The following is a 14,929-nucleotide window of genomic DNA, read 5'->3' on the forward strand; positions in this document are numbered from 1 at the left end:
TTCAAAGACTAAAGCCTTTGACAAGGATTGCATCAAGTGTTCATCTGTGCCAAAATTTGTCCTTTTGTTCATATCAGCAAATAGTGGACAATTCCATGAGGGTTGGATAAGGTGAGTGTAGCTTCATTATTTCCCACTGCCTGTAAATATATAATTATTTTTCTTGGTGTTTTTAACAGACAGCACTAAGCTCTGGGTTGATACATGACCCATCAAAGGTATTGTATTTGCTGTCAGGCAGAGAGAGGTTCCCCAATACTCTTTTAAAGGTCATTTCACACCAGATTTTTGTACTGGAATGACTGTTTTATTAGCATAATTTCTCATTATTAACCAAACTAGCAAAAGTCCAACTAACACAAGCTCCAGGAAAGGTGTACCTGTGTTACTGCCTGGTGCCAGCACCCACTTGAGTAGTGCCATTAACCTCAGTAACAGCACACATTTTTGTAAAGTCTAATTAAATTTTAATGCTCCCTACTATCACATAATAGCCAGCCCATAAAAGCAGTGCATCTCAAATTCATAAATCAAAAACAATTGCAGAGAAAACGTAAATTGATATAAACACCAAGAAATCGCACCAGTACCTCCACCGATATGTAAATTTTCCAAACTTAAAAATCAGTATTTCATACCATCACAAGCCAATTCAGGTGGGAAGAGACCTCAGCAAATCTCATCCTGCTCAAATCAGGGCCAGTTACGGGGCTAGACCAGGGTCCTTAGGGCTTTATCCTGTAAGGATTTGGAAACTTCCAAAGAGAGAGACTACACAGCTTCTGTGAGCAGCATCTTCCACTGCTTGACTGTCCTTGTGGGGAACAAGCCAGTCTGTCCCACTCTTGTTCCAACTTCTTCCTATTGCCTTTTTTCCTCCCAGCAAGCTCCACTGAGAAGAATATGATTTCATAGAATCACAGAATCATAGAATGGACTGGGTTGGAAAAGACCTCCGAGATCATCAAGTCCAACCCTTGGGCCAACTCCAGTCCCTTTACCAGATCATGGCACTCAGTGCCACGGCCAAGCTCAGCTGAAAAACCTCCAGGGATGGGGAATCCACCCCCTCTCTGGGCAGCCCATTCCAATGCCTGAGCACTCTCTCTGCAAAGAATTTCTTTCTGATCTCCAAGTTAAATTTCCCCTGGCAGAGCTTGAGCCCATCGTGCCCCCTTGTCCTATTGCTGAGTGCCTGGGAGAAGAGACCAACCCCCACCTGGCCAGAACTTCCCTTCAGGCAGTTCCAGACAGTGCTGAGGTCACCTCTGAGCCTCCTCTTCTCCCATTATTTCATGACAATCCCCTCCAAACCCACCTCTTCTCAAGCCTGACTGAGCCCTGGTCCCTCAGCTTCTCCTCAAAGGACAAGCAGTCCAGGCCCTGGTGGTTGTGGTCCCTCCTCTCCAGACCTTACCACTCTAACCTGGATACAATAATATTGTGGGAATCAGTGTCAAAAGCATTCCTGAAGTCAAGGTAAAAAATGACAACCAGTGCCCCCTCCAAAACTTGTAACTTTATCATAGCAGCCTATTGACTATTCTGTGATAGTCATCACAGCTTTCATTGATTTCCACTGTTATAAGACTGGAATATATGAAGCTGAATGTCTGCAAAGTACTTTTGCTCATGTTTTTACCCCACACACAGCTGGCAAGCTTCCACAGTTCTTCACCTTATTAATTCATCAGGATCAGAGTACACACCAATGATACATGCACCTGGAAAAGCAGCCCCAAGAATCCTGCTTTTCTACTTTCCTTGTTGCTTAATTCCTTTTCCCATTTGCAACTTCCACCTTCAAACACAAATCACATCACTACAATCTGCTCACGTTTCATCTTGCCAATGGCAAAACTAACAGGCATCCCAACAAAACCAAAGTCATGTAAAAACCTTCTGTTCATATGCAATTTGGGGGTTTTCAATTAAATACATTCGAAGAAAAAACACATATTGCTGGCTATCAAAAGTAAGCAATAGCTGAGAACTGGGAAATATTATTTAGCAGTGTTCAGTACAAAAGGGAGGGTGAAAAGATGCAGACACGATTAATTCAAGACATAAAAGGTTCCTCCCCAGTCATTAATTCAAGACATAAAAGGTTCCTCCCCAAGAAACCAGAACACACAGACCCTTGTAAGTGAAACACAGCAAATGACAGGTTTAAAGGTGCAGCCACAAAGGTGTCCTCTGGGCTATCCCCACACACCAGGTGAAATACTCTGGCACCACAGCGAGGGCAGGGCAGAGCAGCTCTATAAATTTGTGCAACAACATTTCAGCATAAGGAAAAGGAGACACCTTTGCCCAGAGGCACAAGGCTTGGGTTTATCAGGAAGCTCCCTGTGATACAGTTTCATTCCAGGTGGGAGAGCCTGCCAACTCTTTTTTGGCCTTGGGACAGGTAAAGAGGAAATGATAAGCTGCAGTCCTGGGCTGTCTTCCTGGAGGCATCTTTTCAAATCACGGGCTACTCACATCAAGACAACCTTGACTTCTGATGGGGTGTAAGGACATAACTGCCCTTTGCTAACAAGACCAAGAAATACCTTCTTTAGAAGAGTTTGGGCTCATTTTGTGCATTTAGCATCTTGACTTGAGAGATGAAAGTAACAGCCAGCAGATTTTCACCCACAAAATCAGTGTGCCTGATGAGGAAGACCATGAGGAACAAGCAGCAACAAACATCTGATGACTGAGGTAACGTGAGAGCCTCAGCTGAGAAATGCCAACATCCACATGTGAGCAGGAATCAAATGCAGCATTTCAGCACATCTGAAAATCTCTGACCAAAGTGAAACAGGATTACTTTTTTCAAAACCCCAAAAGAATTAATTTCCTGCCCAGCATGAAACACATTAAATGAAACATGGGATTTGATACTGATCAAGATTTCCCACCATCGTGAGTGTAAAGAAACCAGCAGAGGCTGAACCACTGGGAATTTTCACAGGACTTGTCATTGAAAGAAAGAGGAAAGGCAATTGAAGAACAGCAGACACTGTTCACACAGCCTGACTATGCACACAAAATGGCAATACAGGAACATTCAGCAAGGACATACACCAGAGTATTTAAAAAATGCTGAAAAAAAATTTAAAAATATTTACCATATTAAGTAGCCCTATGGCATTTATGGACTAGCTGTGCATTACAGCTCTTTAACAGCTCTATATTCCTAATCTACACAGAGCCCTTCATACTAATCTAAGAAAAGTAATCACAGTTTAAGTGCTGTTAAGATAAAGCACATTGACTATGGGCAGGTGGAGAAATGGTGCTATGATAGTTAATATCAGCAGCAATCCCAGCCTGAGACCTTCTTCCTTGCTGGGCACTCCAAAGACAAGCAAAAAGACAGGATGAGCTCCCAGTCAAAGCCTAAGCTGAAACCAGTTCAACCTACTTATCCATGTAAGAATAAAGTTGTTTAAATATAATTAGTTAGAGAAAGTAACATTGCCAAAAATTAACTAAAATATCTCAGGGACATCTGGAAATTCTCTCCGAATGTCAGGCAATGCTGTCAACACTGTCATGACTAAAGTACCAGTTTGGAATTCCAGTTGTTACTGAAAAGTTAGGACTTGGCTAGCAAATAATTAGAACTCTAAAACATTGAAGAAGAAAGGCCATGACAAGAGAATGACAGACAGACTCATGAAACAGCAGCCAGTTTAAGGGTTATCAGCACAGAGCAACTGCTACATGGTCAGATGAGATACTGAATATAAAATACCCAAACATAAGTCTGAGGGGAAAAAACAGAAACAAAAGGAACAAGATGTTAACCAAAACATCCTTGCACATAATGATGTTCAAACAGAATAAGCTCCTTAGTCATATTCTCTGCATTTCTTCAACATAATCTTCCATTTGAAAAGCAGGGATCAAATGGAGCAATTTCCATACTGCCTGTAGCAACTGAGGAGGAAAGAAGAGCAGGAAAGAGCTCACACCTAACAACCATACTATTTAAAAATAGAGAAGGGAACAGGAGGTTTGGCAAAGAGAGTAGGAAAAGTCTTCACAGCAGGTCTTTCTTTTGGGACTAAACAGTGCTATGAACATGACAAAAGCAGAAGTTGATTTGATGGAAATCGAGATACAAAGAATATCCTGACCCTGAAAGCTGGGTCTGGCCATGGCAGAAGAGGGAAGGATGATCTCCCCCAGGGTAGGTTTGCTTCAGCATCAATGGGAGGTTCCCAGTGCAGAGACCTTCAGTCTACTGAGACCTCTGAGCTGCTCTTTCCCCCAGCCTTGCCTGCCCTTTTCCACACGTGTGCAGACACTCTTTTCACCCTCTTACACATTCACACATGCAGCATTTTAGGAAATCCCTAGGGAAGACTCCACCCAGGCCAGCCTAGAAGTGTATAGCTACCAGAGAGCTGTACACCATAATCCAACTCACCACCCATTTATATATTCTCCCTTCAGAAGGAGACCAAAGCAGACCAGCAACTCCCCAAGCTAAAGGAGTATCAGGAAAGTACAAAAAAAGCACTCATTACTCACATGCAAGGCAGACTACAAGGAAGCTAACAAGTAAAAAGTCTTGCATTTCCACAACTGGCTTCCTCCCAGCTCACATCAGCTAAAATTAGCACCCTGTTGCATCTACTACACATGCGTAGGTACGTCTCTCAAATTAGCCAGTTTGTTAGCTCAGCATCCTCCCACCACAAAAATGAGCTTGTTCTGGCCTCAGATTTTATACAGTTGCAAGAAAGGCTCCTATTCATTAAAGCAGGACCAAGCTCAAAATGTCACCGTGTCTGAAAACACAGCCATGGATTTAACAACATACTGTACTGTGGATTTGGAATTGACACTTTCCATTTACTATCAGGAAGATGCTTTTCCAACAATGGTTTTATAATGTTAATTTGCAAAATGTCCCTTGGAAAATTACACTTTCAGGTTGGAATCTCTTTTGCTGAACTGTCACTCAGAAAATTTCCTGTACTTGTCAGGAGAAGTCAAAATACTATTACTTTAACATCCCATTAATGTTTTAACCAAGTTCTCATAATAGCTCCAAAGGATGAAATGTTCAATTTAAAGCTGTAAATCTGTTTGTCTGCCTGTCAAAACACCACCAGCTCTTGCTATGTCTAGCACCAGCAGTGGATTTACTGAGCAGGTTTCAGCTGCTAGTAGTCTAAACTAAATGTACCACCAACAACAATTAAAAAAAAAAAAAAAGAACAAATACAGACATTGACTCACAACCCAGGAGGTTTACAGGAGCCAGAAAACTTCCCAGGGTTAAGCCCTTATTCTAACGTTGTCTCTCAGAGCAAAGAACATGTAAACATCCTCATTTTTATCAGTTTGCTGCCACTGGTAAAGTGAGGACATTAAAATGTTGAAGACAGCAGCAGTGAAAAATGAGGTTAAATGGTATCAGGGACTATTCCTGCTCCCACGGAAGTCAGGAGAGATTTCTCACTGTCCTTCATGGGCAAAACCCCCTGCATTGAATGTGCCTGAAGACAGAAAGGACCTTTCAAGTTGTCACTGTTGTTATTAGCAGCATGCAATGTTCCTTCGATGAGGAAACACCAGAGATTTTAAGAAGAGATGTGACTTTATGAAAATGTGAGATCTTGTACATCACAAAGAGTTCCTGCATTAAGCCACTCATTGCTATCTAAGCTGATGTAATATTTGAGGAAGACAGTTCAGTCTTGAATTAAAGCCTTATAGTTTCATGCACATGGAACAATTTAAATAAACTACCTTTTAGACAGATGTATTGACATATTTGAATGCAGATATGAACACTTGATGAAATCAGATATCGGGAAAATGCACAATTGAATTGCTTGAAAAATCATTGCTAAGTGGTAGTTTTGAACATTTAGAAAGCAAAAGGTAAGTAGCTCTGGTGTGCATCAACAAAAAAATAAACCAGCCAGCTAATCCTCTCAGCAGCATTAAATAACAAACTGGGCACTACTGTAACTGGCAGTTCTTGAAGATTGTATACATCCATGTAGAAGGACTGTATTTCTAGCCCATATGGTTGCTGAAGATAAGGATGGAAAGATGAAAAGAATCAAACAAAACTTTGGATCTTGGTTATGTATCTTGCCCAGAAAGTAAGGCAGTTTCCTACAAATACAAAATGGAAAGAAAATGTTTTGGACTAATGATAGCACATGGGTACCACAGCAACAAAGAATGCAGAGAGCTCACGTGCCTGCAAACCTGCTGGAGAAATTCAGGGGAACATCTCTGGAGGATGAGGTCACACTAAGCTGGTTAGTCAAAGCGAGTAAATTGTTTAGTAACACATTTCCAGACTTTTGTTTGATCTCTCCCCTTCTCATTCAACTTCCTATTTCCCCCAAAGGACAGATTAGTGTGTCAACTGTAGCTGATTGATGGTGTTCAAGGCCAGGTTGGTTGGGGCTCTGAGTAACCTGGTCTAGTGGAAGGGTTTGGCAGGGGTTGGAACTAGATGATGTCTCAGGTTCCTCCCAGCCCAAACCATTCTGTGATTCTGTGATGAGCCAGGCAGGGAGCAGGGCACACCACCAGCATGCAGAGCTCCCACCTGCTTTCTGGCAGGGAGAGATGCAGTGGCAGAAAACAGGACTGGGAGTGGCTGCAAGGAGCAGAGAGCAAGGGAGGATCCTGGCTGCTCCTTTGGGGCCAGATGGTGGGCTGGTGAGAGTCGTCTGGAAGATGGGACACGACAACATGAAAACAGCATCAATCTTTAGGCTAAGACATATGCAGCACTTTGTTTGCCTAAGCAGAATGCTGGCATATTCATAATAATTTCTTTCAAACTCCCTCTATAATTTTGTCGACAACATGCACTCATTTAACAAGAGGGATGACAAAACAGGGAGGGTTTGGAAGGAGTCTGAAAATACAAAATACGTCTACCATGAATCTGCAGCAGAACCCACATTTCTGAACTAAAGTCTCATGCTTCCATTTATAAAGGCAAACTTCCTCACTCAAATCTCAGTGCTGTTCAATTTACTAGAAGAATAATATTCCAGTTAAAAAAACCCCAGCAGATGGGCAAACAAGGTAAAGGGCATTTAATTTTGGTTGCTTCTCCTCCATGCCAACACATTGCTTTGAAGGGACTGCGAGTGTGGGAGGGGAACATATGTGCATGGGGATTGTGCATCTCAGAGAGTATTTGCTGCTGGAATGCAATTTCTCCCTTCTTTTCTCTTTCTATGCACAAGAGCTCAAATGTCTGTTCACTTCAGGAGTGGTCCACACAGCTATATGGGACCTCAGAAAGCAAATGAAGAGTGTTACCATTCTGTGTGCCAACAGTGACTATAGAGCCACTCCACCAAATACTTTGGCAACCTTTAGGCTTCAGAGACAGATCAGCACCCACTGAAAAGGCTCTTGGAGGCTTTAGGTAGGCTGGAAATAAAGGCATATTTCAACAGTACCCCAGAAGCTGCTTGGACCTTGCAGGAGTCCAAACCACAGCTTTGAATGGTTCTGTCCAGCTGGTTTCTCAGTGAACACTGACAGAGCCTGCAGCCATTTGAACAATCACTGACCAAGTCAGGTAAAACTCTTGGACCAACAATGTTTCTGTACCTCAGGATGAAAGTGAAGAGGCACTACTAATATCAAAGCATGAGACCCTCAAAAGAGAACTGATCTGTGTGAAATTCTGATGCTGCCTTAGGGACAAATCTGTGGCACCACTGGAAGGGAACTCTGTCATCAAGACAGATCTGACACGACTGCTTGGACTTCAGGAATAAGTGAGAGCAACTTAGAAATCCATCCTCACACACTAAGAAACGAACAGCTGAGGATCTGAAACCGATGACACAGGAGAACAAAAAGCTTAGTCTTCACATTCCACATGCTGCATCTCCAGCTGCGGGCAAGGAAGTGGAAAAGCTCTTTAAGGAATGTGGAAATGATGGAGTAAAAAAGCATAGCAACTTGATAGGCAAATGACAGACTCAAATAGGTGCTAAATAGACTTTAACACAGATCCTTCAACTCAAGTGGATACTCCAAAAGGAATACTCACTATCAGAATTGGCAAATTGCAGGGGACCAACACAATGCACTGATCTGAAGCTTAACTAACAGCTTATTGTTTTCTGCTATTTATGATATTGCCTTTTCCAGGAGTGAGACCATGGGTGCTGCATCAAAAAGAGCCACCAGAACACAGATCCTCCTGGTCCATGCTATGGAGCACAGACCTGGAGGGAAAGGTGGTGTTCAAGATGTAAATCCTTTCTGAGTGAAGTCAGTTGCAATTGTTGAGGTATCAGCTACAGAGCCCTGAATCCCTAATAAGAGAGGTTGAAAACAGGCTTTTCCTTGAAGCTACACAGAGAGAAACCTGATGCCATGTCTGGGAACAGATCAGGAGAAGAGACTGGCAGATGCCCTAAAGCCCTTAAGAGGGACTGGAAGTCCAACTTCAGAATATGTTTCCTATACTGCATACAGCTTGCAGAGAAAAAGTAACCTGTTTAAAATTTTACCTATTGAAAAAATAGATCCAGACAATCTCCCCATCTCCTGCATTTGGGCTGGGATAGTTTTCTTCACAGAGGCCAGGATGGGGCTGTGTTTTGGATCTGTGCTGAAGACAGGGCTGGTAACACAGGGATGTTTCATTACTGCTGAGCAGGACTCACACAGCATCAAAGCCTTTTCTGCTCCTCACACCACTCCAGCGGCGAGAGCGCTGGGGATGCACAAGGAGCTGGGAGGTGACACAGCCAGGACAGCTGACTGAAAGGATATCCTACTTGATATGGTGTCATGGTCAGCACTAAAGCTGGGGGAAGAAGGAGGAAAGGAGGGAACATTTGGACTCATGGCATTTTTCATGTTAGACACGATGGACTTCTGCTTTCCTGGAGATGGACAAACATCTGCCTGCCAATAGGAAGTGGTGAATAAATTCCTTGTTTTGCTTTGCTTGTGTGAGTGGCTTTTTCTTTACCTGTTAAACTGTCTTTATCTGAATCCACGAGTTTTCTCACTTTTCCAAGTCCCTCCCCCATCCCACCAGAGAGGAGTGAGCAAGAGGCTGAACAATGCAGAGCTGCCATTTGGGGTTAAACCACAACATGGCACAAAGTCAAAAGCTTGACCAAACAAGTACAGCAGCTTATTCAGGGGGATGAACTCACACCTGAGAAACAAAACAAACCAAATAAACCAGGACAGCCTCCAAGTCTAACCTCCAGTGAGGGTGAGAAACACACCTATGCCTCCAGTCCATCTCAGCCACCACATGCTCTACTGACACAGCAATTGCCATGAACGAGAAGGAGAAAGAGGAAATCTGTGTTCCATTCGATCTAGAAACTTATTATTGATCCTTTTGGCTGTGACAAGGCAAGAAGCAATTGTCTGAAATGATGTAGTTGAGTCCTAATAGTCTGAGAGACTGCAGGACTGGTGGGCAATACAGAGTATACATCAGGCCACGTGACAGTCCTTTTGGGGATCTGTCACCCGTTTTCTGGCAAATCTTGGTGCTGCTACAGTTTGTCACTACCTTTAGTTCCATGAAGTTTCAGAAGCAGAGGGAGATATTTAGGTGGTGGTCTTAGCACTGCTGACACCTGGTATGGAGATAACCAAGTTAGTTCCAGTAGTCCTAAAGAACATAATGATGGTGTTGGTGGAGCTGAGGTACCCAGCACTGGCTGCTGTGACAGGCACTGGATAAAGAAGGGAACAAATGCTTACAAGAACTTCAGTGGCTGGACTGCTTCTGGGGATGACCAAATCAGAAGCCTCTGTGGTGATTAATCACAAGGACCTGAGAGGACTTGACTTTACCAGTCTGGAAGGGAGAAGACAGAGAGGCTTCCTTGGGATAGATTTCTTAGGAGAATGGTCAGTGGAAGCTCCAAGATGGAGCAGACAAATTCATCTGATTCTTTCCAGCCTACAATACCCAGTGGGTCCCACGCCAGTAAAAACTTTCATTCCCTTCGCAAGGAGAAAACTTCTGTAGTTCAAGGTCACCACCCCTTCCACAAGGAGCAAGATCTTCTCTCCACAATAATGAAGCCCAGTACAAGAATCAGAAGATGAAATTCAGCTTCAAAGTAGAGGCACTCTCAGGGTGTAAAACAGCCTTGGGAAGATAAAACCAAAGATAAAGCAAAGCAGAGCTTTTAATGAAAATACAGAGCAGCAACTGGGCAGCAGAGAGAAAATGAAATGAATGGCCCAAGAATTCCCCACCTTGCACACACTCAGCAAGAAGCTGAACACAGCCCCTCACAAACATGTTTCTGGTCACTTGAATATCCATAAACTGAATGTATTTGTGGACTATCACTCCAAAAAATAAAAAAACCCCCAAGTCTTCAGTTGCAGCCTCATACTAAATAACAAAAATCTGCCAACTCAAAAACTATGTCTGCTCATTTACTGTCTCCCCTGTGATCCATTGAGTCCTGTCCCAGTTTGCACTTACTTCAGCTTGTGGCAAAATGAGGTGTCAAATGCACAGCCTTTTGTAGTCTATTAAATGTAACACATGTATAAAGTTAGGACTGATCAGTGCACAGTCCTACTCAGCAGAAACTCAGCACGACTAAACTGCTGAAAAATTCCTCCCTGCAAAGACCTTGTGCCACTCACAACTCCTCTGACAGAGCAGGAGTTATCTCATGATAAAGTCCACAAAATTACATTTCTTAATCATTTCAGATCTAAAGTGATCTGGATGAACCGAAAACCAAAATAAATTAACAAAAAGGAAAAATATACAATCATGCTTCACATGAATCTCTACACACTGGAATGTGATTTAAAATAACTTATGTGAATATGTGCATATTTTTGTTTACTTGTTCAGCTTAAACACAGATTTTCTTTCTTTCAGTGGCCTTCAGATTCTAAAGCTTCAAATAAAAAAAATTATTTATCTCATGTTACCAAATTGATTTATTCAGACATTCCAGAAAGTAAGAAAACTCACAATGGCAGAGGACATTTTTAATATGAAAAGAGTAACCTTATTATCTCAGTTATTTTTATTCAGTTTTCAATGTAAATATTTATTTTTCTATTGCCAGCTGTAAGAATTTAGGTTTGAAGCCAAAAATTAAGCCAAATCTCTCTTTGATTCTGAGCTGCTGAAAGCTGAGTACCACCACCACATAAACCTTTGTAACCCCATCCCTTTCAGAGTTCAGAGTTAAGTTTATACCAGAGAATTTATCTTGTTTTATGCAAAGATGTGACTGGGCCACACATGAGAACAAATGCCTGAAAGCAGAGCTGAGCTCATCTTTAGCTCAGACATGTCCATCAAAAACATCATCCAGAGTTATATTACTTTTGCAAGGCCAAGAGCAACAAGGACAGCTGTAATTTACATGCCAAGTCTTTTATGTTTGGATGACAATACCACTAATGTTCAATCCACTAAAGAGAAATATGTAAGAACTATTTAGCAGAATGTCTAGTTTGTTAAAAACAAAAAATCTCTGCAGACATCTGAAGGACTGCTATTACTATACAGCCACTTATGTTTTTTCTCTTCCACCTTTTACAAATAGAGTAACATCCCAGTCCTGGTGCCCATACAAAGACAGTTTGGATTAAATCTTCCCTTGAAAAATGAAACTTGTTATGAGTTTGGAGAAGAGAAAGCTGAGCAAGAGATGCACAAGATTTATAAAATCATGAAGGCAGTGGATAAGATGAGTGTAGAACTGCTTTTTAATGAATTGCACAGTGCTTGAACAGGGGACACCTGTTGAAAACTGAAGAAAAATTGGAAATTGAGAAGAAGAGATGACAAATTGGAAACTGAGGAGAAAAGATAAAATCACATATTTTTAATGTGATTGGTAGTGAACTACTGCAGTTTGCTGCCAGAAAATGCTGGATGCAAACAGTATTTAGAATCATAAAATCGAGTGGGTTGGAAAAGACCTCCGAGATCATCAAGTCCAACCCTTGGTCCAACTCCAGTCCCTTTACCAGATCATGGCACTCAGTGCCACGGCCAATCCGCGTTTAAAAATCTCCAGGGATGGGGAATCCACCCCCTCTCTGGGCAGCCCATTCCAATGCCTGAGCACTCTCTCTGCAAAGAATTTTTTTCTGCTCTCCAACTTCAATTTCCCCTGGCAGAGCTTGAGCCCATCGTGCCCCCTTGTCCCATTGCTGAGTGCCTGGGAGAAGAGACCAACCCCCACCTGGCCAGAACTTCCCTTCAGGTAGTGTAGAATACATTTAATCAAATGTATTCAGGGATAACAGCTCCATAAATGTCAAGATACTAAAGGGATGAGGCAGACATCCCTAAATCCTGTATCTGTGGACATCAAAAGAGGAAGAGACTAAAGAAAGCAGCCAGGCTAATGTGCTGTCCTTAAACAATTTGTCCTATTGCCTCCATTGGAGGCCAAAGTCCAGGCTGGAGAGCCCCTGCTGAGACCCCCTTGGGTATTTCTTCTGGACTCCAATCTTCCAAAATTTTGAAGTTCTTTGTTTCAGAAGATAATAAACCTTTGAGGATTAAGCAGCAATGATTTCCAACACTGTTCACAGATGTGCCACAGTCCAGATGGGCAGAAAATTACATTTCTCACTACCATGAGAGGTGACTACTGACCCAGAACAAGCCAAAGCACTGACACAAGGTACTGCTAGAGGAAAATATATGAAATCCAGCAGCCCAAGAGAAGTGGAGCTGCTGCTGCTGCTCTCGGCCCCCAGGTCCAACCAGCAGCAAGGCTGAAAATATTTTCCCAACACAGAGCAAACATATACATATGGCTACATACATATGTACACCACACATAACTGTGGCTGGACATACAGAGCCCAGACAAGACTCTCTGAGCACTCCCACATCATCCTGCTCCCTGATCTGCCTAAGCAGGACTAAGGCCCATTAATGGGAATGTATCTGCATGTCCAAGGTGGATCTCACCAGCAGTTTGGCTCAGAAACTCAGTGTCTGGGCATCTCCACGGGTGTGCAGATGAGCTTTATCACACAACCAACTGGTACCACTGCAGTCAGCCAGCTTTGAAACACAATGACTTCCCATCAGCTTTCAGAGCTCTAACACACAGATTAAATCTGCCACAGGTCATCTGTTTCTTCAAACAAGCTGTGATGATCAGTGTCCCTTCAGCATGTGTTAGACATCACCACATATTGCTTGCCATAAACCAAACACGGTTATTAATGGTCAGGTAAATCACACAACAAACGAGGAGGTAGCACAGACTGTAGTCAGTAAGTGCACAGCCCTAATGCTACAGCTCCAGAGACCTCATCAAGGTCAGGGCAGCTACCTGAGTGGTTAAAACAAAGCCTCTGTGTCTCAACAGAACTGGGGTGCTACACACACAGCCCCTGATCTGCAGACAGACATGCCTTGGGCCTCATCCAGTGCCCACCCCAGTGGAGTCTTTTCACTGACACAGGAAGGCTTTGGATCAGCCTTTAGGATCACAATGTGTTGTTTGTTTTCTCTTTAATTTTTCTGAGGTTTGTTTATTACCTCTCTGTTGGTCTTCTGTTCCATTAAGTTGCTTTTGTGCTTCTTCAATTTTGTCTGCAAGAAAGAGAAGTCATTATTAAAATACACATGCAAAAAGCACAAGATTTTAGTAAGTCATTTACTGAAATCCATCTTGAAATATCTGTTTATATTTAGGAGTGACACCATTCATGTGTAAATATGTGGTGCATTATGAGTTATAAAGCCTTATAAAATTTTATCATGTTTTACCAGGGAGACTATTGACATGTTAAATTACACGGAATTGCAGAAAGGAAAGCGCTGGCATCGGATCTGCAGTCAACAGCTAATCCCACCGTGGCTTTGAACCATCTGCAATAATGAATGCAGTCAGGGGACTCTTTGGAATAGGTATTATGGTGCATTACAGAGTATTTTAGCACATTTTTGAAAAATGCTGTTAGAACAAGACAATGCGGCATCGAACGCAGCGATAGAAGCAGCAAACAGGATTTGCTAAGGGAAGCAACGGAGCCAACACTGTGGAAGCCCCAACCTCATTCCTCTGTGAAACTACAGGAAATTCTCATGCACACAGCAGGAACAACAAGAGGCCCTGAGTCTTTACTCTCTCCTGTTCACCTGCTGCCCCCCAACACGTTGGTGTTGGAATGAGAATTGCGCTTCTTCCACTGCTGCAGAAGGTCCCAGGGGAAGGGAGGATCTTGTTCTACAAATGTATGTGCTTGCATGTGCAGAAAAAGAAGCAAGAAAAGGGGCAACTGGAATGAATAAAAATCTGAGACTCATTTCTTTTTGGTAGCAAACAGTCCTCTGGGTGGCTTCAGGATCAGAGGATATGTTGGTAAGAAGCAGCGGCGCTGGGAGAGGCTGAGCTTTACATCAAACTGAGGCCTGACTGACCAAGATCTGAGCTTGGAACAAGCCTTTCAGATAGAACCAGTCATATTCCAAAACACCTTTTCTCATTTTTTCTTTTCCTTATTTCTTTTTCTCTTCCATTGGCGGGGGTAGTTTTTATCAAATTAAATGGAAAGAACAGAATGTAACTGATACATCCTGAACTTCTCCAACCCTACTGGTGTGACTCTTGACTTTTACTCACTCTTCCTATACAATACAAAGTTTCTAGAAAATGGTCCTTTCTTCAACACACTTCTAAATCAGTGAGTTTAAATGACTTCTCTATTATTTATCAGCTGAACCACTCCAGCACGTTGGAACCATTTGTTCACACTTGAAGTCTAAAACCATTTCCTAATTATTTTCTCAGTAGAACCAAGTAATTATAACTGAATTCAACCCTTCTGGCAGGTTTTAAGACTGAGTTGTGTTGAGCAGTCCTGCATTTCTGTTTTTCAGAACAAGTACCAGGTTTCCTTCCTCACTAAAGCTCAGTAATAAATGAACCAAAACATC

At 42.4% G+C, this 14,929-nt stretch overlaps 1 protein-coding gene across 7 annotated transcripts in view; it reads right to left on the bottom strand.

Annotated features, from left to right (window-relative positions):
* The window catches only part of HIVEP1 (HIVEP zinc finger 1), a 122,038-nt gene that overhangs the window by 36,461 nt on the left and 70,648 nt on the right, over window positions 1-14,929 (bottom strand). For all 7 annotated transcript variants that reach the window (XM_071553252.1, XM_071553254.1, XM_071553255.1 and 4 more), the window contains one exon: window positions 13,529-13,582. In XM_071553252.1, coding sequence (XP_071409353.1) covers window positions 13,529-13,582 — 54 coding nt within the window. The remainder of the gene's footprint in view (window positions 1-13,528; window positions 13,583-14,929) is intronic.

This window comes from Pithys albifrons, chromosome 4 (genome assembly GCF_047495875.1).
Source record: "Pithys albifrons albifrons isolate INPA30051 chromosome 4, PitAlb_v1, whole genome shotgun sequence".
In the NCBI taxonomy this organism is placed as follows: Eukaryota; Metazoa; Chordata; class Aves; order Passeriformes; family Thamnophilidae; genus Pithys; species Pithys albifrons.